General features: G+C 37.2%; 1 protein-coding gene across 1 annotated transcript in view; it reads left to right on the top strand.

The window, feature by feature from the left end:
* BTAF1 (B-TFIID TATA-box binding protein associated factor 1) overlaps positions 1-24,400 on the top strand; it is a 95,703-nt gene that overhangs the window by 62,269 nt on the left and 9,034 nt on the right. The window contains exons 20-32 of the mRNA XM_060126369.1: positions 2,914-3,340; positions 4,305-4,495; positions 6,195-6,348; positions 6,768-6,877; positions 8,262-8,463; positions 9,852-10,000; positions 17,166-17,318; positions 17,547-17,668; positions 17,758-17,925; positions 19,864-19,941; positions 20,073-20,202; positions 22,360-22,501; positions 22,648-22,778. Of these exons, the coding sequence (XP_059982352.1) occupies positions 2,914-3,340; positions 4,305-4,495; positions 6,195-6,348; positions 6,768-6,877; positions 8,262-8,463; positions 9,852-10,000; positions 17,166-17,318; positions 17,547-17,668; positions 17,758-17,925; positions 19,864-19,941; positions 20,073-20,202; positions 22,360-22,501; positions 22,648-22,778 (2,157 nt within the window). The remainder of the gene's footprint in view (positions 1-2,913; positions 3,341-4,304; positions 4,496-6,194; positions 6,349-6,767; positions 6,878-8,261; positions 8,464-9,851; positions 10,001-17,165; positions 17,319-17,546; positions 17,669-17,757; positions 17,926-19,863; positions 19,942-20,072; positions 20,203-22,359; positions 22,502-22,647; positions 22,779-24,400) is intronic.

Raw genomic sequence — 24,400 nt, forward strand, 5'->3', positions numbered from 1 at the left:
CTTATTCAAACCTCTCACTCCCCAATGAAACTCCTATTCTGTTTCATCAGCTTCCTTAGTCCAGTGGTTTTGACGTGGGATATCAGAGTCTCTAGAAGAGCATATTTGAGGGAAGAGCAATTTTAAAAGATTAGTCTTGGCCTTGGCTAAGAGCCACTGCTATTTGTAACTTTCTTTGCATCCCTATTTTATTCTTACCTGCAAAATATAGGCGTTTCCTGAAGGTCTTCCTTTGTCTGTCACCATTCTCACAATTTAGTTCTTAACCATGTACTGTGCTATCTTCTCTTGATCTTTTATGTTCTTCAATTAGGCATTTTTGCTTGGATATCTCACTATCATTTCAAACTTAACCAAAATTGGGATTTATTTTTTAACAGAAAATAGCCCTTTTTAAGCACAGTCTCAAATCTTGTTAACATTTCCTTTCAGAAAGTTTCTTATGTTTATCCTTTCTCTGTTTCCATCACCACAGCCCAGTCAAAGGCCTTAGTACTTTATGACTAGGTCCTGACTCATCTCTAAGGCTCCAGGCAGTCTCTGGTTCATTCCATCCTGCATGCTGTGCCACACTAATAAAATTCTTAGTGCCACTCCGAACACATCCCTCCCCTACTTAAAAACATGATTTTCTTTTTCCTTGATTTTAGTTTTTTTCTTACTTTCAACACCTTCTCTAAATTCCCCATCTCTTTTCTCCTCATTATTCTCAAACTTCCTCCACTTAAGCCTAGTTATTCTCTTGCAGAAGTACACCACCCTCACCCACTTTCTTTGCTTCACTCATTCTCACTTTGGTGTCTGAGCTCCTCTTTCCTTTGCCAGAAATTCCCTACCCTCCAGCCTCTGCTCATCCCAAGTTCATCTCTTGACATTCCTTCATCGCCTTGTGCTCAGGCCGTGGTAAGCTGTTGTCAGTTCCTTGGACAGTGCCTCACTTTGCACTCCCTACCTCACTCTCTTTGCCAAGATGTCCCCATAACTCCAGACTTATCCATTGTTTAAGAACCTAGCATAAGTGTTAACTGCCTCTGGCAAGCCTTCTCTACTTTTGTCTCCTCTAAGAAGAGTTAAGCTATTCTTGTGCTACCACAGCAACTTGCACTTACCTTAGTTTCATGTTACATTGTCTTGTTTACTTATGTATCTGTCTCCCACATTATTCTCAACATTTTTTGAGTGTATGAAGACATTGATACTCATCTCTTAGTATTACTCATTAAATATTTGTTGAGTGAATGAATTTGGGGTAATTGGAAAGCTTTTCCTAAATTGCCTAGAATCATTGAAAATTGACAGAAGCATAGTGTATTTAGGACAATGTTTTTAAACTTTTAGTAATGAAACCTGTTTCAAATAATCTTATGCAAAGCTTGAACACATAAAATAGACAAAGCAAAGTGGAAAGTATAAGCTAGAAGTGGTATGTGATCATGTTCCTTTGTAGAGAACAGATCAAGATGAAGCAGATACAGCTCAATTTAAAGTCTTTGGTATTTTATAATGATAAAAGAAGATCTTATTTGTGTGCCTATTTTGCTTTTTATAATAGAGGTTGGCATTATCAGTCTTGTCCATAAGGGAATTGATTATTTCTAAGTCTGAAAAATTGGGTTCTCCATTAAAAAAAAAGGTAGGTTCTTTAATGTTACAGGCTTTTCTGACCAACATTGATCAGATTGGATTTATGGAGCCTCTTTATGATTGCAGTTACCTGTCAAACAAGAAGACTTTTTGTTATGTAATCCATCACACAGTCTTTAAATGGTAATTTAAAAAATGTGTGCACAGAAACTTGTACATAAATGTTCATAGCAACATTATTCGTAATAGCTAAAAGGTGGAACCAACCCATCCAGTCATCAACTAATGAATGGAAAAATGCAACTGATATATCCATATAGTGTAATATTATTTGGCAAAAAAAGGAATGAAGTAATTACACATGATACAACATCAGTGAACCTTGGAAGAATTATGCTAAATGAAAGAATCTAGTCACAAAAGATTACACATTATATTAGTCCATCTATATGAAATGTCCAGAATAGGCAAATCTATCAAGATAGAAAGTAGATAAGTGGTTACATGGGGGTGATGAAAATGTTCTAAAATTGTGGTGATGGTTGTACAACTCTGAATATAATAAAAACCATTGAATTGTACACTTTAAGTGAGTGTATTGTATGTGAATTATATCTCATAAAGTTGTTTTAAGAAGATGTATTGAACCGTCTTTTAACGGGGCTTGTAAAGTAGTCTGATGCCACAGTCTTACAGCTTTAAGCAGCTCTTGGTAATTAAATAATTAATGACTATTGTACCATCCTCTCTTAACTGTTGGTTTATATTTGCTTACAGCGTTCTCATTTCACCAAAGTACTATGTGGGTATTGTGTGTGATTTTTCACTCAAACTTATTAGATATAATAAGTCTCTCAAGAAACTGTCTTTCTTAAACAATATAATACTAATGTTAAATTAAGTCAGATTAAAATAAAGTTTAGGGCTTCCCTGGTGGCGCAGTGGTTGAGAGTCCACCTGCCGATGCAGGGGATGTGGGTTCGTGCCCCGGTCCGGGAGGATCCCACATGCCGCGGAGCGGCTGGGCCCGTGAGCCATGGCCGCTGAGCCTGCGCATCCGGAGCCTGTGCTCCGCAACGGGAGAGGCCACAACGGGAGCGGCCACAACAGTGAGAGGCCCGCGTACCACAAAAAAATAAATAAATAAAAAATAAAATAAAGTTTACTTGGAAGGTTTTAGACATTTATTTAGTTTACTGAATAGTAAAATAGTACTAGATATCATGGAACTTAAAATTGAAACAGAAAGTTTGTTGTCTGCCCTTTAGGAGTTTACAGGCTATTTGGGGTTGATGTCCTTAATGATTTTTGATTTCTCTTTTTTAATAGGTCACTGCTGTTTTTAATGAAGTCACATCATCTTTCGATTTAAATCCTCAAGTGTTACAGCAGTTAGATAGTAAACGACAGCAGGTCCAAATGACAGTTACAGAGACCAACCAGGAGTGGCAAGTGTTGCAGTTAAGAGTGCATACTTTTGCTGCATGTGCAGTTGTAAGCTTGCAGCAACTTCCGGAGAAATTAAATCCTATTATAAAACCATTAATGGAGACAATTAAAAAAGAAGAGAATACTCTAGTGCAGAACTACGCGGCTCAGTGCATAGCCAAACTACTACAGCAGTGCACAAGAAGGACGCCCTGTCCCAATTCAAAAATTATTAAAAATCTCTGTAGCTCACTTTGTGTGGACCCATATCTAACTCCTTCTGTCACGTGTCCAGTACCAACACAAAGTGGCCAGGAAAATTCTAAAGGTATATATCTAAAGTTTTATTTGGGGTAGAGAAAGAATTAACCATTTAAATTTGTTTATAGTCACTTACAGGTATAATTTAAGCACAAATCCAGTTTATGGTGGAGCTTTTTCCCATTTTGAGAGAATTTGCACATATTGCTAATAAAATCACAACCTCTTAACTTAAATAAGTTATTCATAAAAGACCTGATATATAAAATGACTAAATTCTATGAGACAGGTGTTAACCCTTAACTTCTCTTTCAAGACCATAATTATAGGGTTTACTGTTAACAGAGCTAGAAAACTTAATTATATCCAGTGGTGAATAAAAGTTCTTCCTGTAAAATTCTGGTTTCTCTAATTTAGTACATGTCTTATGAGATAAGTGAGCTCTGTTACCTTTAGCAAATAATGCTTAAACAGCTTTTCTATTTTCATCCAGAAAATTTATATGGAAAGTAACTGCTCTTTGTAGGCTAATCTCAAGGACCAATGTTTCTTCACATACCTTAGTGCTAAATTCCCCCCATCCCTGTCCCTGAGAGCTATGTGAGGCAGCAATATTTTGCAGTGGTTGGTGTTTCTGAATTCATGGTAACTATGGACTTTTTTTTTTTTTAAAGAAAACTTACTTGCATTGTTTTTTAATGTTTCTTTTTATGCCTGGAAACATTCATTTTTAAAGAATTAATGTACTTTTAACTGAAGGTACATTCATTCTTGCATGTAATATTTCTTGTTGTTAATATGATGCTGCAAATTTGGTTGTATTAAGTATGGTCCTATGCAAATATTAAAACATTCAATGTTATAAATTACTGATTTTTGTTACCATTTCATTGTCTAAAGAAAATATCATTGGCCTATAAAAATTGAGGCTTAAAAGACAATTTTAAAATGTGTTGTATCTCTTTTGGAGCAGGAAACATTTGGTCACCTATATTATGCTTTAAAAGTTATTTAACTTTTTTCCTTAATAGGATCCAACTCCGAAAAAGATGGAATGCATCATACTGTCACCAAGCACAGGGGTATAATTACACTCTATAGGCATCAAAAAGCTGCTTTTGCTATCACAAGTAGGCGAGGTCCTACCCCCAAAGCAGTAAAAGCTCAAATAGCAGATCTTCCTGCAGGAGGTGGTGGAAATATCCTTGTTGAACTTGATGAGGTAAATAGTTTTTTTCTTTGAATACTCTGATTTTAAAACAAGTATCTTACAGATTGAGAGCTAAATTGTCATATCAGCTTCTAGAATTGTTATTTTAATATTTTTAAGTGAAAGAACTGGGGCTAATAACTTTTTGGAGTACTGCAGCAACAGGGTCCAGAAAAACGGAAAACTTCTTCAAATTTCTCATGCCTCTTATTATTTTTACCAGCTTAACTTGATGATTATCTTCCTAGGCAAGAAACCTTCTCAGTAGTGGGTACATAAGTCATTCTTGAATATAAACTAATTCCTATAACAGTGACTACAGAGATGTTAAGTAATAGTGAAAGCTAACTTTTCTCAGTCCTATCAATGTCAGGAATTGCTGTTGATATTCAGAGGATAAGTTTATACATGTCAAAGTTTTACCTATCTGACTTTTAGTCAACTTGGAATTTATTAACTATGTGATGTGAGGTAGGAATCTAAATTTATTTGCCCACATGGACAGCCAGTTTATCCCACCGTTGAATCTTTTCCTCCCTGGTTTATAATGGCACCTCTGTTTTATGTCATGCTTTGTATATATAAGGATCTCCTTGGGCTCTCTATTCTGTTTCATTGGTCTACTTATTCTACAGTACAGTCTTCTTTAAAGATGATTTTAAAAAGTGTTTGGTTTTGGAAAATCTTACAGTCACATTGTTAACAATGGAATGAATGCTCTAGGTAGCTCTTTTGGTTGCAAGACATAGGAACTTAACCTGAGTTCAGCAATAAACTATCAATGCTAAAAGACATGTGTTTAATATATTTCTATAAAGTATAGGCCTATTTTAAGTTTCTTTTTTTAAACCAAAATCTTAGCTTATTGTGTATATTTCTTTTAAAATATTCTGTGAATGAAGGTTTTTTCACTATCTATATTCTTCCCATAATTTTAATCAAAAATTTACTGTGGTTTTAATATTTATACTTACATGGTTTACATAGTTCCTTCATTTAAAAATATATATGTATCTTTCTGGGGGGACAGTTTCTTTTCTATTTAATTATTATTAAATTACTGGGCTTCCCTGGTGGCGCAGTGGTTGAGAGTCCGCCTGCCAATGCAGGGGACACGCGTTCGTGCCCCGGTCCAGAAGGATCCCACATGCCGCGGAGCGGCTGGGGCTGTGGGCCATGGCCGCTGAGCCTGCACGTCCGGAGCCTGTGCTCCACAACAGGAGAGGCCACAACAGTGAGAGGCCCGCATACCGCAAAAAAAAAAAAAAAAATTACTGCTAAGTAAGAGGTTATTAATCTTGTGGTTAAATTAAATAGATGTTCATATTCTATCCCTTAAGCAAATATAAATAAGGGCCCATCATTTTATCTCCTTTTCCTCTCTCTACCTGTTTCTTTGGAGTGGAGAGAAGAAAAAAACATGTTACTTAGAACTGTCTCTAGAAACAGCACATATTTATCTATTCCTTATCTCCAACCCCCCGAAAGTATTTTACTTTGGATGTGAAAATCTAGTTTGGGATTTTATGCCCATGTAAGTTTAATTATTGAGAAATGTTTATAGTTATGGTAAATATGTCCAGTAATTGCTTAATTAGTTAATGGTAACACTGTGAATTCTTAGGTAGTGACTTTTAAATTATCTTAATAACATTTCAAATGCATTATACTTTTTTCTCAAATTTCGTTTTCAACTAACATTTAATTTTAGGCCCAGAAGCCTTACCTGGTACAACGGAGAGGAGCTGAATTTGCCTTGACAACTATAGTGAAGCATTTTGGTGGTGAAATGGCAGTGAAGTTGCCACATCTCTGGGATGCTATGGTTGGTCCATTGAGGAATACAATCGACATAAATAATTTTGGTGTGTACATATTTTTCCGAGTTGCATTTTAAACAGATTTCAGTATATATCCATTACGTATGTCCTTATAAAATAACAATGCCTATACCTGTTTATCCCAGGCCAGCTGGTAAGTTTTTAAATGGAAGGTTGGTAAAAACATTTATTTTCATGTCATTTTGCATACTTTTTGCTTTTTACTTTTTCTATTACATATTTAGAAACAGATATTTGAAATGGATCATTATGTTAAACACCTTTAGTTGCTTTAGGTGTAGTACCTCAGCAGTTAAATTAAGGACATGGTATTTCATTTTACATTATAAAGCAAAATAGACTCTCCCACAGTACCTGGGGGAGTGCTAAAACTTTTTGTGGGCTCTAGATTTTAAAGAATTATTTGCAAGGTAATATGCACTTAAATCAATATGTTTTAATAGATGGAAAGTCCCTCCTGGAAAAGGGAGATGGCCCTGCCCAAGAACTGGTGAATTCTCTGCAAGTTTTTGAAACAGCAGCAGTGTCAATGGATTCTGAGCTTCATCCCTTGGTAACTAACTAATGCAAGTGTAGTTTTTTTTCCAGTAAAACAAGTAGTCTTATTAGACTTAAGGCTTGAATGAAAAGTGCAACTTTGATGTCATCCCTTATAATTGCATTTTCTTTTATATGCTATATCTAGATTCCTTCTTTCCTGACAACTCAACTCTTATGGGCTTTGAGGCAGAGCTGGGTGCATGAATGATAGAAAACCCACTCTGGGAGCTTAGAATACAGGGCAGTAGGGACAGGGCTCTGATGACGCAGAAGCCAGGTATAAACAGGAAAGAAAGCCGCATCCCTATTCATCTATACCATCTTAACAATATAGTCTAGGAAAGGAAGAGTACAGGTAATAAAACCTCTTTCCAAGATAAATGTAATGGTAGAAGGAAGTTACCTCTCAGAGATGAAACTAGTCAGTGGCAAAGATAGAACCTGGGTTTATTTTTTGACTGTTAAAATATCTCTTACCAAAAAATTGGAACAGAGGGAGGAGGAACATAGACTAGAGAATTAATTGTCTGGTTTTTCCATTGAAGAAAGTATTACTCTTTCCGTATAACTGCAATAGGAAGCTCTCTGCAGTTTATAACATTGTGAAGGGTGCTATCTCCAATTCTCTATTCACATCTAATATAAGAGGGAAAATCTAGGAGAGAGTAGAGAAGAGTGAAATTTTTCTGTTTATATAGTAATAAAGCATATTCTTGTTAAATTTTGCGGATTTATCATTAGTAAAGAAGGGCAGAATCCTTTATATGCTCACCCTCCGTGATCAACAGCATGCATTCAGCTGAGCTGTAAGGCTAGTCTGTTGAGCAAGTACCTGGATCTCATGAGCATTAATCCTGGCTTCCATGCAGCAGACATTTAATAATGGGATATGTTGTGGTCTTGTGATCATATTGCCTTTGGTAAGCCAGGAAGTTAAAGTGGAAAATACCTACCAAAGTATAGTGCCCAGAACAAAATCGAGATCACTCAACCCCGTGAATAAAAAAGTATGTACCTAAAACTAAGCCATATTGGGAGGGGGCTGATGATGTGTGGTGTCATTTTCCCACCCTCAGTAGGAGATTTTTGCAAGTCCCTTTGATGCGTTCCCTGCGAATTTTGGAAACAATTGAGTGTTCCCTGATGCGTAAGAGGATAGTGAACAGGGGAGAAGTTCTGCACCTTTCTATTCTTTTTAAAAGCATTATAATAACAACTTAGATTTAAATTTTTATTGAGGATGTTTTGACAGTAATGGTTTGAGGTAATTGGAGATATTCCTGGATTTAGAGTTACTTAGAATATTGAGAACCTCTGAATATGGGCCGTTATAGTTATATTTTGAACAGTAGATTCCCTAATGAGTGTTCTGATTATCTTAAACTTTTTGTTTTTAGTTGGTACAGCATTTGCCTCATCTTTATATGTGCCTTCAGTACCCCAGCACTGCAGTGAGGCACATGGCTGCTCGTTGTATAGGCGTCATGAGCAAAATAGGTACCATGGAAACAATGAATATTTTTTTGGAGAAGGTTCTTCCATGGCTGGGAGCAATTGATGACAATATCAAACAAGAGGGTGCAATTGAAGCACTTGCCTGTATCCTTTTTTATTTTGACAAACTATTCAGAAATTATATTCATTTTATTTAAGGATGACTAAAATAAAATTTATTCAAATGTGCACAGGGAATTCCCTGGTGGTCCAGTGGTTAGGACTCCGTGCTTTCACTGCTGAGGGCATGGGTTCGATCTCTGGTCAGGGAACTAAGATCCTGCAAGCTGCGCAGTGCAGCCAAAACAAAACAAAACAGAACAAAAACAAATACGCACATAACCTGCCTTGTTCCAAAAAGAAACCTACTTTTTTAGATTTTATTTTGAAGTGTATTTTTATTACATTATAATACATTATAAATATATTTACATTTGATTATGAAAATATTCACACAGAAAGTCTGAAGAATTACTATTAATTTTAAGAGATCTTTTTACAGGCAAAAATTTTATGTACCTCATGAACTATTTATCTAGTAACTAATCTGTTTATTTGGTTTATAATCAATTTTTTTTAATATTAATCAGATATAGGTAGTTCTTATAAACATTATGTTCGCTTTGTTCATTACTTGGGTAGAAAATGACTAAGTATATACTAAATAACTAGAAATATACAGGCAAGCTTATTTATTTATTATTATTATCATTTTTTGCGGTACACGGGCCTCTCACTGTTGAGACCTCTCCTGTTGTGGAGCGCAGGCTCTGGACGCGCAGGCTCAGCGGCCATGGCTCACGGGCCCAGCCGCTCCACGGCATGTGGGATCTTCCCGGTCCGGGGCACGAACCCGCGTCCCCTGCATCGGCAGGCACACTCTCAACCACTGCGCCACCAGGGAAGCCCTACAAGCAAGCTTTTACCAAGGGTATGGCATCCACTGACATTCTTTTCTCGAAATAACCCGAAAGATATTTCGGTATAAGAGCAAGAAAGACGGGTGGAGATTAAATCAGTTAGAAACTCTGGCTCAGAAATGCTAAAGATTACAGGAGGACTGAACTCACTGGGCCTGCTATGTCCAGTTTAAGATTGTTGAGATATTGGTGGGAAATTTGGAATTAATCTTTGACGCTGAGTTGTGCTCCCTTGCTTGCAATTGTAACTCAATTTTGGTATGGGAATTCTAGAAACTTGCAGGAATTTCTCTATGGAAAAAAGTCTTATTAATAAAGTTACCTCCAACCTTCCTCATGATGAAAATGATGAAAAACATCATTTTATCTTCTTAATCATGAGAAAGTTACATAATGTTCACAAAGGAGTAACATTGTACAAATGCTGTTATAGTTGAATCATAGACCTTGAGGGACAGTCAGTTCTTCATAATACAGGTGAGAAAATGAGGAACTGTTTTAGAAGTCATGGTCTTAGTTTGTGAAAACATCTACCTTGGAACCAGTTGGAAATTTCCTTAATAACTTACTCAGGTGTAATGGAACAACTGGATGTTGGTATTGTTCCATATATTGTCCTTTTAGTCGTGCCTGTGTTGGGAAGAATGAGTGATCAGACGGACAGTGTAAGATTCATGGCTACACAGTGCTTTGCAACACTAATTAGACTCATGCCACTTGAGGTAAGTTGAAGATACTTGGTTTATGGACTTAATGTTTTCAGTAACTTCATAGTAATTGTAACCCTTTTAAAAGAACCCTTTTTAATTGTAACCCTTTTTAAAGAACCCTTTTTACAGAACCCTTTTTACATAGTAATTGTAACCCTTTTTAATTTCTTTAAAATTTGAATATGTTTATGTTATAAGTGTTAAGAGTTTTATGCTTTAATGGGTAATTTTTTTTTTAATACAGTGTTTTAAATAAAACTATGGTTCTGGGACTTCCCTGGCAGTCTAGTGGTTAAGACCCCACTGCAGGGGGCACGGGTTCTATTGGGGAACTAGGATCCCACATGCCACACGACACGGCCAAAAATTTAAAAAACAAACAAACAAAAACTATGGTTCCTAAAAGAATGATAATTCATTGATGCTATTCTAGAAATAGAATTGTTCCTAAGTATCCCTGGTAACATCTATGTAAAGATTCTGTTCTGAAGTTTACGTGAAAGGTAAATTTGAAAGATGGTAATTGAAAGTGTAAAAAGCAAATGATGTCTCTGTTGGATTATGGAGAAAGCAGACTAGAAGGCTGAAGTTGGAGAATTTTGGAGTATATTCATGCTACAGAAATAATATATGTGGCCAGTGTGGGAAACAGAAGTGGCTTGAAGCAAGGGAAAAGCCAGGACCCTTCCACTTAGCCACTTACATATTTTTATGGGATTTTTGTAATTCAGGAAGTAAGTATATATGCAGTTCATCCGTGGTGTAGTATGTCAGTAGCTCCTTTTGGATGTGTTATCCTTTTGGGTGTGTTTAGAGTATTACTGGCCAATAATACTCTATTTCATGGAGACACCACATTTTGTTTATCCATTCACCAGTTGATGGACATTTGGCTTATTACCAGCTTTTGGCTATTATAAGTAATGCTGCTATGAACGTGCACTTTATGCACTTATAAAGTCTTTGTGTGGATGTATGCTTTTATTTCTTTCCTTTAATTTATTTGTTTTATTTATTTTTGGCTGCGTTGGGTCTTTGTTGCTGTGCGCAGGCTTTCTTTAGTTGCGGCGAGTGAGGGGCTACTCTTCGTTGCGGTGCACGGGCTTCTTGTTGCAGTGGCTTCTCTTGTTGCAGAGGACAGGCTATAGGCACACAGGCTTCAGTAGTTGTGGTGCACGGGCTTAGTTGCTCTGCAGCATGTGGGATCTCCCTGGTCCAGGGCTCGAACCTGTGTCCCCTGCATTGACAGGTGTATTCTTAACCACTGCGTCACCAGGGAAGCCCCAGAACATGGATTGTTAACCACTGGACCGCCAGAGAAGTCCCTGCTTTTATTTCTTTTGAGCAGATATTTAGGAGTGGAATTACTGGATCATATCATGTTTAACTTTTTAAGAAACTGCCAAACTATTTTTCCCAGAGTAACTCTACCATTTTATATTTCCACCAGCAAAATATGAGCGTAAGTTGGATGATAGCCTCTCTGAAAAAAAAAAATTGGCTATATCTGGTAAAGTTGAAGATTCCCATCCCAATGACCCATCAAATCTATGCTAGGTATATATCCTAGAGAAATTCAGAATACATCCAAGACACACCTTCAAGAATATTATTTATACCATTATTTATAGTAGTCTTAAAACCACTCAGATATTCATTATCTGTAGAGTAGGTATGTTAACTGTGGATTATTATACTGCAATAAGAATGAACAAAGTACAGATACATACGACAATTAGTGAATCCTTAACGTAAGATTCTATTTTTATGACGTTCAAAAATAGGCAAAAGTACATGGGATGCATACTTAGGTGATAAAGGTATAAAGAAAGGTAAAAAAGAAATTGCCATGAAAAGTCAGTAAGATGATTACCTCTTGAGGAAAGGAGAGTGGGTTATCACTGGGGGGAGCTTACAGGACCTTGTAGGATGATGGCAGGGCTGTTTTCTTTTTTTTTTTTTTTAACATCTTTATTGGGGTATAATTGCTTTACAATGGTGTGCTAGTTTCTGCCCCATAACAAAGTGAATCAGTCATACATAAACATATGTTCCCTTATGTCTTCCCTCCTGCGTCTCCCTCCCTCCCACCCTCCCTATCCCACCCCTCTAGGTGATCACAAAGCACCGAGCCAATATCCCTGTGCCATGCGGCTGCTTCCCACTAGCTATCTACCTTACTACGTTTGTTAGTGTGTATATGCCCATGACTCTCTCTCGCCCTGTCACAGCTCACCCTTCCCCCTCCCCATAACCTCAAGTCCGTTCTCTAGGAGGTCTGTGTCTTTATTCCTGCTTTACCCCTAGGTTCTTCATGACATTTTTTTCCTTAAATTCCATATATATGTGTTAGCATACGGTATTTGTCTTTTTCTTTCTGACTTACTTCACTCTGTATGACAGACTCTAGGTCTATCCACCTCATTACAAATAGCTCAATTTCGTTTCTTTTTATGGCTGAGTAATATTCCATTGTATATATGTGCCACATCTTCTTTATCCATTCATCCGATGATGGGCACTTAGGTTGTTTCCATCTCCGGGCTATTGTAAATAGAGCTGCAATGAACATTTTGGTACATGACTCTTTTTGAATTTTGGTTTTCTCAGGGTATATGCCCAGTAGTGGGATTGCTGGGTCATATGGTAGTTCTATTTGTAGTTTTTTAAGGAACCTCCATACTGTTCTCCATAGTGGCTGAACCAATTCACATTCCCACCAGCAGTGCAAGAGTGTTCCCTTTTCTCCACACCCTCTCCAGCATTTATTGTTTCTAGATTTTTTGATGATAGCCATTCTGACTGGTGTGAGATGATATCTTATTGTAGTTTTGATTTGCATTTCTCTAATGATGAATGATGTTGAGCATTCTTTCATGTGTTTGTTGGCAGTCTGTATATCTTCTTTGGAGAAATGTCTATTTAGGTCTTCTGCCCATTTTTGGATTGGGTTGTTTTCTTGTTATTGAGCTGCATGAGCTGCTTGTAAATTTTGGAGATGAATCCTTTGTCGGTTGCTTCATTTGCAAATATTTTCTCCCATTCTGAGGGTTGTCTTTTGGTCTTGTTTATGGTTTCCTTTGCTGTGCAAAAGCTTTGAAGTTTCATTAGGTCCCATTTGTTTATTTTTGTTTTTATTTCCATTACTCTAGGAGGTGGGTCAGAAAGGATCTTGCTGTGATTTATGTCATAGAGTGTTCTGCCTGTGTTTTCCTCTAAGAGTTTGATAGTTTCTGGCCTTACATTTAGGTCTTTAATCCATTTTGAGCTTATTTTTGTGTATGGTGTTAGGGAGTGATCTAATCTCATACTTTTACATGTACCTGTCCAGTTTTCCCAGCACCACTTATTGAAGAGGCTGTCCTTTCTCCGCTGTACATTACTGCCACCTTTATCAAAGATAAGGTGTCCATATGTGCATGGGTTTATCTCTGGGCTTTCTATCCTGTTCCATTGATCTATCTTTCTGTTTTTGTGCCAGTACCATACTGTCTTGATAACTGTTGCTTTGTAGTATAGTCTGAAGTCAGGGAGCCTGATTCCTCCAGTTCCTTCTTTCGTTCTCAAGATTGCTTTGGCTATTCGAAGTCTTTTGTGTTTCCATACAAATTGCAAAATTTTTTGTTCTAGTTCTGTGAAAAATCAGGGCTGTTTTCTTAATCAGGCAGTAGTTAGAGAGGTGTTTGTTTTCTAATTTATTGATCTGTACCTTTGTTTATATATTTCTCTGCATGAATATTTTTTCCACAATATGTTAAAATAACCACCGTGACTAAAAAAATACTAGACTACTGTATCAAAAGACCCAAGTGACACTTCCTGAATTGTTTCCATCCTCTGCTTCCTAGGTCTTATTCATATCCTTTAACTTTTGGGCCTTGCATCATCTTATCTGTAAACTAAGTTGATTATGCTTTGTCCCCTTGGTCTTTTTTGGCATTGAAATCAGTGAGTGATGAGAAACCATCATGTGTTCTTTGAGCAAAGGAGTAGATGATGAAAGCAGTGTTTTAGGAAAATCAGTTTAATAGCTGTTTGAATGTGGATTAGAATGTAAGTGCCCCCAGAGCCCAGATCCACTGTGAGGTGATAAAGAGTCTAAACTACTTGTTTTTTAAGGGAGAATAACAGTACTTGATAACAAGTTGGCAAAGAAAAGAGATTTTGAACTTTAGAGATTGAGAAAAGATTGATAAGATTCCCTTTGATAGATGTGAAAATTACAAGGATGTGATGCATATTTTGCTTCCAGCCATGATAAAACAGATTTATCCTCCTACCTTAACTTAGAAAACCAGACAAAATGAATCAAACAATGGATTTCAGACATTGAACAACAAGGGAACAAATGAAATGCCCTAGCTTACTGCCTGGAGTGAGTTTCCAGACCATAGGACAGGGAAGTGAAACCTAAACAGAGGCTAGCAGAGTCAGAGTGCAGGGAGGACAAGATGGGTAGAATTTGCAAGGCAGAGTACCTGAGAGGAAGTAGCTGCACAGAGAGGAAGCTCCAGAGGTCCACACAAAGGCTGAGTATTCATTCTTCTGGGCATATGTATGAGAATATGTTTGAGACTGGGGGGAAAAATCAGAAAGGAGTAGGTGGAACAATTCCCAGAGCTCACACAGGGTCAAGAATAGGTATTTCCCCCAAGCTGAGTCAGAGGACCTACCATATCGGGCACTGAGTACAGTCCTTAGAAGTATATTGCCTGAGTAGTAGGACCAAATTAACCCTTGACAGAAGACTGATTTGAACCCACCTTAATAAAGCTTAAAAGCAAGCCTGAAAAGGATCAAATTGGTTTCAGGTAATTTAACTATATCCCCAAAAGAAAAAACTGTTTAACCCCCAAAAGTTCAGCACCCAACAGCGTAAAACTTAGGACGTTTAGCACCCATCAGAAAATTAACCAGAGGGAGTTCCCTGGTGGCCTAGTGGTTAGGATTCCAGGCTTTCATTACCATGGCCAGGTTTCAATCCCTGCTCAGGGAACTGAGATCCTGCCCCCCAAAAAAAAGTTAACCAGGAGAAAAGTCAGTCAATAGAAGCAGACCCTGAAATGACCCAGATAATAGAATTAGTACACAAGGACATTAAAATATGCTCCATATGTTCAAGAAGGTAGAAGGAAAGCATGAGTGTGATGAGGAGCAAAATGGAAGACATAAGAACAACCCAAATTGAACTTCTTGAGTTGAAAGATATAATTACAAATAAAAACACACTGGATAGGATTAATAGCAGATTAGATGCTATGAGTTTGAAGATGCAGCAATAGAAACAAGAATGTCATGCAAGTTAATTCCTGTTTCACTTTATCTTGATTTGCTCTGTCCCATCTTCATAGGAAGAATCATGTACTTTTCAGTCAAGGATTCAGGGAATATAAACCAGTGGTTTTGATAGAAGCTTTAATTCCTTGCACTATTAGTAACTCTTGCTGCTTTTATAGGAATTGGGGTGAGGAAGATACTCAAAGGAAGGGTTCCTGGCACTAAACAGTATTTATGAATCCTAATCGTTGTTAGGAAATGTCCCTATTGTATGGCCTTATATCTGGTTGTCATTTATTAAAAGGTCCATGAGGATAAATGTTTGAGGATTTGTTACTTAAAAAGCACTGTGCAGAAAGGCTTCATTTTGATGGTTGTCATTATGGTATTAGATGTGTTAAAATGTTAGTTTCTATCTTAATTGACAAAGTTGTTAATTCTAAAACCTTTTGAGGGAATTCCCTGATGGTCCAGTGGTTAGAACTCCACGCTTCCACTGCAGGGGGCACAGGTTTGATCCCTGGTTGGGGAACTAAGATTCCTCGAGCCCTGCAGCACAGCAAAAAAAAAAAAACCTTCTGAAAATATAACATGCAATCATCTTAAGACTCAGTGTATACACCTCACTCCTGATACTATTTCTGGTATTATAAGGAACTTATATTTTAATTGAATTTAATTGAAGTTCTTTTCTGAGAATTTTACATTTCTTAACTTTCACTTTACATTTCTTTTTTCTTTTTTTTTTGTGATACGCGGGCCTCTCACTGTTGTGGCCTCTCCCGTCGTGGAGCACGGGCTCCGGATGCGCAGGCTCAGCGGCCATGGCTCACGGGCCCAGCCGCTCACGCGCCCGGCCATGGCTCACGGGCCCAGCCGCTCGTGCCCACGGACCGGGGCATGAACCCGTGTCCCCCACATTGGCAGGCGGACTCTCAACCACTGCGCCACCAGGGAAGCCCTCAAGGACATTCTTAAGTGAAACCAACTTTAAAAAAAAGCTGGTGTTGACCACCTAGAGGGGTGGGGTAGGGAGGGAGGGAGGGAGGGAGACGTAAGAGGGAAGAGATATGGGAACATATGTATATGTATAACTGATTCACTTTGTTATAAAGCAGAAACTAACACACCATTGTAAAGCAATTATACTTCAATAAAGATGTAAAAAAAAAACCTACAGCAAAAAAAAAATTACATAGTAAAAAAAAAAAAAAAGCTGGTGGATGGCTGTGAGGAATACTGCAGTGCCTACGAGTACACTTGGTGACATTGCCTTGATTCTTTCTGAGGCACAAGCAGTTTTGCCCATTATTTTTGTGCATCAGAGCAAATGTCAACACAGTGAAAAAAGTAATGTCTTTCTTTTGTTATGAAATAGTTGACATCAATAACCCTTTGAAAAGGTCTTAGAAATCCTGAGAGGTCTGCAGACCACATTTTGAGAACCAATACCCTGGGGTATCATAACACTAAAATTGAGAAGCTCCAGTAACAGGATTTCACTTAAAATAAACTGTACAATTTTATTTGCCTCTTTATCAAGTAATGCCATGGTACTGGAAAAAATAAATTGTAGCTGTGTTCTTTAAAATATCTCAAATGTGTTTATTTAGTAGTCTCATTATAGCACTTTTAATACCTGTCAAATTCTTAAATATTTGTCTTCCAGTCTTTAAAATCATACTATTTTTGAATTGCTTTTTTCTCTGCATTTTTATATATATACATATATATGTTTTATTTTTGGTATTTTTTATAATTGAAGTATAGTTGGTTTACAATATTGTGTTATCTCTGCATTTGTATTTTGATAAGATGTGAAATGATTTCATAATCTGAGGATGGAAAAATTAATAAATAGTAGCAAATAGTTTTAATACACTTTAAAAAACAATTTTAGGCAGGCATTCCAGACCCTCCAAATATGTCAGAAGAATTAATCCAGTTGAAAGCCAAGGAACGACACTTTTTGGAGCAATTGTTAGATGGGAAAAAATTAGAAAATTACAAGATTCCAGTACCAATCAATGCTGAACTCAGAAAATATCAGCAGGTAAAGTTTTATACTTATAAATAGTGACTATTCCTTGTAAATGTGCCTTAAAGAGTTTAAAAATTGATATAGTAATTCAGTTCTTCTGTCTAGTGTCTTATACCCATTTATTTCTCATTGCCTGTAAAAATACAGATTTTTTGGTCTGTGTAAACATGTTCTTTACAAGAAAAAATTTGTTATGATCTGTTCACATTTATCATTTTTCTTTTTCTCCCAACCTTTCAGGATGGTGTGAACTGGTTAGCATTTCTTAATAAGTATAAGCTTCATGGAATTCTGTGTGATGACATGGGTTTAGGAAAAACTTTACAGTCCATCTGCATTCTAGCAGGAGATCATTGTCACAGGTAATTTTAAATGTTATTTTAAAAGAAGGCTTTCAGATGCTAAGCAGTTTAAACGAACTGGTTAATTCATTGTGTTTTGCTGTCTAAAGGGCCCAGGAATATGCAAGATCAAAATTGGCAGAATGTATGCCACTTCCTTCCTTGGTGGTTTGTCCGCCAACATTAACAGGTCATTGGGTGGATGAAGTAGGTAAATTTTGCTCCAGAGAATATCTCAATCCATTGCATTATACTGGACCTCCCACTGAAAGAATAAGGTAAGAACTGTACAACCAAAAAATGTTTTATCTTTTGCTTTAAGTAGTTTGGAAGAATAAAATCGATTAAAAATGAATTCTAGTTAGCTTTTTTGGTTGTCAGACATAGGAACTTACTTATTTAAGAAAGGTGAGTGAATAATAAAGATATAATCAGTGAGACTCATCAAAATTCAAGGACTTTATCCATTGTTAACAATCAGTTGGGCTTTCTAAGTTTTGGAGCCAGGAAACTGTCAGGAACCAAAACCATTCTCAGTGCCTTTCTTGGAAGTCTTCTGATCATAGTATCTTCTAGGTGCTTCTGTTGTATCCTCATTTTCTACTCAGTTTCCCGAAGTGCTCCCTCTTTCTTCTTCTCTCTCCTCAAAAATGTTTTTTGGTCCACAGTGGCTTGCTCTAGTTGCCCTGATACCACAGAAACACTAGAGTTCTATTAGTTTTACCTTCTTTCTATCGACTAGTACATCTCTGTTCCTAAATACAAATGTTGAAGAGTGGTATATCATTGATTTCAGTTCATCTTTTTTTAAAATAAATTTATTTATTTATTTTTGGCTACACTGGGTCTTCGTTGCTGCACACGGGCTTTTCTCTAGGTGCGGCGAGCAGGGGCTACTCTTCGGTGTGGTGCGTGGGCTTCTCATTGCTGTAGCTTCTGTTGTTGCAGAACATGGGCTGTAGGTGCACAGGCTTCAGTAGTTGTGGCACACGGGCTCAGTAGTTGTGGCTCGCGGGTTTTACAGCGCAGGCTCAGTAGTTGTGGCACACGGGCTTAGTTGCTCCGTGGCATGTGGGATCTTCCCGGACCAGGGCTCAAACCCGTGTCTCCTGAATTGGCAAGCGGATTCTTAACCACCGTGCCATGAGGAAAGCCCTGATTTCAGTTCATCTTTTAAAGCTTGGATAGTCATAGATTGCTGATTAGTCCATAGATTTGCTGCCCTTCTGTTAATAATAACTAACATATATTGAGCACTTACTGGCTAGGCATTATTCTAAGCAGTTTTATTTACATTTATGTAAAATTGTGTATTCTCATAATTACCTTATGAGGTATGGGTACTATTATTCCCAGTTTGCAGATGAGGAGTCTAAGACATGGGGTCTGGGAAGAAGGTCACTCAGCTAATTAAATGAAGATTGGACCACAGGCAGCTCAACAGCTTGTACTCTTAAAGAATTTATTGTAAAAGAATTCATCCATTTACAAGTGGTAGAAGCTCAGCTCAGACTAGCTTAAGCAAATGGCAAATTCATTAATTAAATTGAGAATCTCAGGGGGTGAATTCTTGCTTCAGGTACATCTAATTTACTGTTCTTCCCCATGTATAACTTGTTCTGTTGATCTCTACTGGACTTCAGTCTACTGTTGGTAGGTAAGATGACCATGGGCATTCTCCTAGCTTGGCAACTATAATAAACAGAAATCTTTTCTCTCCCATCATGAATATATCAGTACTTGAGATGACTCACTGGCCTTGACTGGGTCATGCCCCCAAACCAGTCTTTGTGGTCAGGGGATAAAATATTGTGAATGGCTTGACCTGATTAAAATGCTTCATCTCTTTGGTGACTATGAGGATGTGTGATTGATAGCTCCCCCTCTACCCTTCAGCACAACATGGAATGGTGAAGGAATAGTGAGTGCCTCCAAGGAAGAGGTGTTGGCAAATAAAGTTAAAATGACCTCCACATTTTGAGTCAGGTACCTGTCTCTTTTCTAATCAGACTGAGTTAGGGCAACAAGGCCAAGTCATAAGAAGAATGGCCTTCAGGTATCAGGGTCATGGATGTAGAGTAAGCAGAAGGGAATATTGGGCTTAGTAGGTAGATTGAAAGCACTTTATACAATGGCATCTGTGGTTTTCCCCTTGAAAGCATATTATAAACTTTGCAGATTCCCCATTTTGTAATCTTATGTATTTTTAAATACAGGTTACAGCATCAGGTGAAAAGGCACAATCTGATAGTGGCTTCATATGATGTTGTGAGAAACGACATAGATTTCTTTAGGTAAGAATTAAACTTTCTTAAAGAAAGACTTAGTATCAAATTCAGAGAGACTTAGTATTTTCCTGCCTCAAAGACTTCATATTGTTCCTGACATATAGTAAAAGATGCTAACATTTTTTGTTTTTCTTCAGAAATATTAAATTTAACTACTGTATTCTTGATGAAGGCCATGTCATCAAAAATGGAAAAACAAAATTGTCAAAAGCAGTAAAACAACTGACTGCTAATTATAGGATTATTCTTTCTGGAACACCAATCCAGGTAATTATTTACCTTTTTTTTTTTTTTTTTTAATATTTGCCATGTGGCGAGAAGGCTTGGCATTTGACAGTGAATTAAAGAGGTTTTTTTAGTTTATAGGAATGATAATTTCCAATAATTATCTTGCTTTTATAATGGTTCATTTGGTATGTAGCAGTATGTGAGCAAACTAGGTTTTAAATCTCATATTTAAAATGTAATTTTAGGCTATGTAAACATAAGTCTTATAAGTCTTATAACATAAGACATAAGTCTTCCACATTGGCCATCTTCCTTCTGCAGTATAATACAATCTGATTTAACATTGAAAAGCTAGAGATGATTCAGAGGTGACTCATCATATAGGAGAGGTATGAATACCTGAGATTAGGAAGCAATTGAAGGAAAGAGATTGTAACAGTTTATCTTAGAAAAGGAAGGAGATGGCTGAGTATGTAGATGCCTTTAGATATTTTTGAGAGATTCTCTTATCTTCCAGAGGAATTGGTTGCAAATGTTCACATCTAGCTTGGATAGCCAAGTCTGATGGGAAGATACCCTCCATCATTCTCCAGTTGGTAGGAGGGTAGACACCAAGTGACCTCTAAGATTGCTTCTGACTCTTAAAAAAATGATGGTTCTTTATGTATTTGTTACTTTTCTTTTAAATTTATTTTTGGTGATGGACTGACTACTAAAGTATTATGGTTTTGTCTATTAAGTAAACACTTCAGATTTTAATAACCACAAGAGAGAACGTAATTACAAACATATGAAAATTTAATGGAAGTAAGAAAAAGTACATTTAAAAGGGAAAAAGGGACTTTCCTGGTTGTCTAGTGGTTAAGACTCTGCCCTCCCAGTGCAGGGGGCATGGGTTTGATCCCTGGTTGGGAACTAGGATCCTGCATGCCACATGACACAGCCTAAATAAATAGATAGATAAATAGATAGATAAATAAATAAGAGGAAAAAATCACTCTTTAGGTTTGTTTTTTTGTGTGTGTGTGGTACACGGGCCTCTCTCACTGCTGCAGCCTCTCCCATTGTAGAGCACAGGCTCCGGACGCACAGGCCCAGCAGCCATGGCTCACGGGCCCAGCTGCTCCGCGGCATACTTTTTAGGTTTGATATATCAAGATTTGTTTTGCTTATATGGAAAGTTCACAGTATTTTAAAATTGATTATAGCTTTCACAACAAAAGAAGTGTTTGTTTGCTTAAAGGCTCTCTTTTCCCCTTCCACACCTCAACAGTTTAGCTCTGAGGCTGTAAGGTGGGTGGGTTTCTGCACCAAACAGCCATGGTAGCCCATGAGTCATGGGGCAGAGCCTAGGTGGGATTAGAAGGGTTTCAGTATAGAATGGCAGCCCAGCATGGTGAGCCACTGCTTGAGCCTGGTGAGGAGGCCTTCTGGAAGGGGTAAACAGATGGGATGGTACCTTAGGATCCACACATACTGGGAAAGCATCTAAAATGAAAAAGTGTTGATTTCTTTTTTTCTTTTTTCATGAAACTCCAACAGAATTGGAAAGAACCTGTGCCTGTTCCTCATGCCCCATAAATACTGGGTAGACTTGACCTATAACCAAACTCTTCTAGGTTTTCCTGTGTTGAAGAAATGGTGGTATTGGCCAAATTTCTTAAATCTTGCTGCTAATCTGAGTCTCAAAGTTGAAAGAATCAGACATGTATTCATCTTTCTCCTCTTCTATTTACTACTTGATGGAACCTACCAGTAGGATTTAAATACCATGGACCAAGGCTTATTCTGGTGGAAGAGACTTGAAAGTTTCCTCCAAATAGGATAGAGTAGTTTCTCCAAATTTTACACGTTAAAATATAGACTTATAGAGACTTCCCTGGCGGTCCAGTGGTTAAGACTTTGCCTTTGCAGGGGGTGCGAGTTTGATCCCTGGTCGGGGAGCTAAGATCCCACATGCCTCATGGCCAAAAAACCAAAACAGAAAACAGAAGCAATATTGTAACAAATTCAATAAAGACTTTAAAAGTGGTCCACATCAAAAAAATCTTTAAAATATGTGTATATATAGACTTATACCCAAAAATGTGGTGATAATCTATGTCATCACAGTGGGCTTTCATTAATGTTCCATTTTTAAGTATAAGGAAATAATCCTAGTACACAAGATAACTGGTGTTCCTTTCTTATATTCAGAACAACGTTTTGGAGCTGTGGTCATTATTTGATTTCCTCATGCCAGGATTTTTGGGGACTGAACGCCAGTTTGCTGCACGATATGGTAAACCTATATTAGCAAGTAGGGATGCTCGAAGCTCCAGTCGTGAACAAGAAGCAGGTATGAAAAAGAGATACAGTTATATACTCTGTGCAAGTGAATATAATTTATATCTAACTTTTGGGAAGCCATTTAATCTTATTATTAAGAGAAATTAATAATAATAATAATAAATAGAATTAAGTTAACTCTCTTATTATTAATAGGTGTTCTCGCGATGGATGCACTGCACCGCCAAGTCCTGCCATTTCTTTTGAGAAGAATGAAAGAAGATGTTTTGCAGGATCTACCACCCAAAATTATTCAAGACTATTACTGTACTCTTAGTACTCTCCAGGTTAGGAATCTGGTGATCGCAATTGTGGTTGGTGGTGGTATGTTTATTAGGGGAATGTTTTGAACAAGCCACAAAAGTATTGAATAAAGGGGATTTAGCCTTTGGTTTGTCACTCTAATCTAGCTTCTACTTCCTTAGACTTCAGGAATACTCAGTTTCAAACAGGTGTAGATAAAACCTAAATGAATCTGTTTGGATATGTAAGTACACATTTGGGTATGTGCATTTTGAATATAGCATTAAAACAAAATCCAGTATCGTAATTGCTTTGTTATATATGTCTAGTTAATTGAAAAAGTTGGAAGGTTAAAATGATACAGAAGTAAGCCAATGTTTTATAAGGGCAAGAAGTCTGCCTATAATGTCATATCCTTGCAGCAGCATTATAGGTGTATACATCAGGGCTGAGTTGGGAAGTGGGACCTTGTCCCTTTTAAAGTATTGCCAGTAAATTTCCAAAATAAGTATTGGCTTCTGCACAGTTCTGATTTCGTACATAGAGACCATTATCAAAGGAATTTATTGTATGCCTTTCCTTGTGCAGTATTTTTGTAAGGGGAAGCTGTCTCTTGTCTTAGTAAGATATGGCCTATAAGCAGAATTTTCTGTTTGAACGTTTACTTTGTGTTCTAGGTTAGTGAGCATCAGTCTGTTTCAGTATTAGAGTTGATTTAGTATGGTCAAATGAAAAAAAGATATACAGACATACCTGGAAAACTGCTTCTTTCCCTCCAGTGTATAGACATTTAACCTTTTAGTATTTATCTATACAACCTGAGTTTAGTGGACAGGACACTAATTTAGATGCTAAGAGCTCGGTGATCATTTATATTATCTACCTCATCTCTCTGAGCCTCCATCCCTCATTTGTAAAATTTGGATTACTATTTCTTGAAGGAAAAATTTTTAGAGGTAAGGAAATCAAGACTTTTTAAAGTTAAGTATAATAAAGAGAAGGTGCCAGGTGAAGAAACCTGAGATGATATACTGGGGGTGGCACTATAACACCTCATGAAACACGCTTAAGCAGTCTGGAGGAAGGGGGCTGGGGAGGGAAGTGACATTTGGGTTCGTTTTGCATCTGTAGGTTTTTATTCTCTGACTTCTGTTCTCTAGCACTCTAGATTCTCTTCCCTTTCACATTGTTTTAGCATATACAAGGCAGGAACCCAGACTTCAAGATAATACTTTGAACTTGGTATGGGTTCTGCAGTTAGTATCCTTTTTTAAACTTGGTCTTTTGAAATATACCTATTAGGGTCTTGACCACATAACTTCACTTAAGGAAGATTTCCTCATTTACTTGTAAAGGTTAAAGTTCTCTTTTATTGGTAATGTATTTCTCTTCTTGAACAGAGTGGAAAAATTGGGTCTAGGACTATTTGACTATTTTTTTAAATATTTTAGCAGCCAAACAATGTGTTAAACTTGTTTTCTAAATGTAATTTAAAAGGAATTTACCAAGATGCAGTGGATCATCTGTAATCAAGTAGTGAAATATAGGTATCATAATTTATTTTCTTTGATGAGGGCTGATTTAAATTACTGCTTTTATTGGCCTTTGCTAGTTATGTGGGGTTTTTTTGGTTTTTTTTTTTGCGGTACGCGGGCCTCACCGTTGT

Source organism: Lagenorhynchus albirostris, chromosome 16 (genome assembly GCF_949774975.1).
Source record: "Lagenorhynchus albirostris chromosome 16, mLagAlb1.1, whole genome shotgun sequence".
NCBI classification, from domain to species: Eukaryota; Metazoa; Chordata; class Mammalia; order Artiodactyla; family Delphinidae; genus Lagenorhynchus; species Lagenorhynchus albirostris.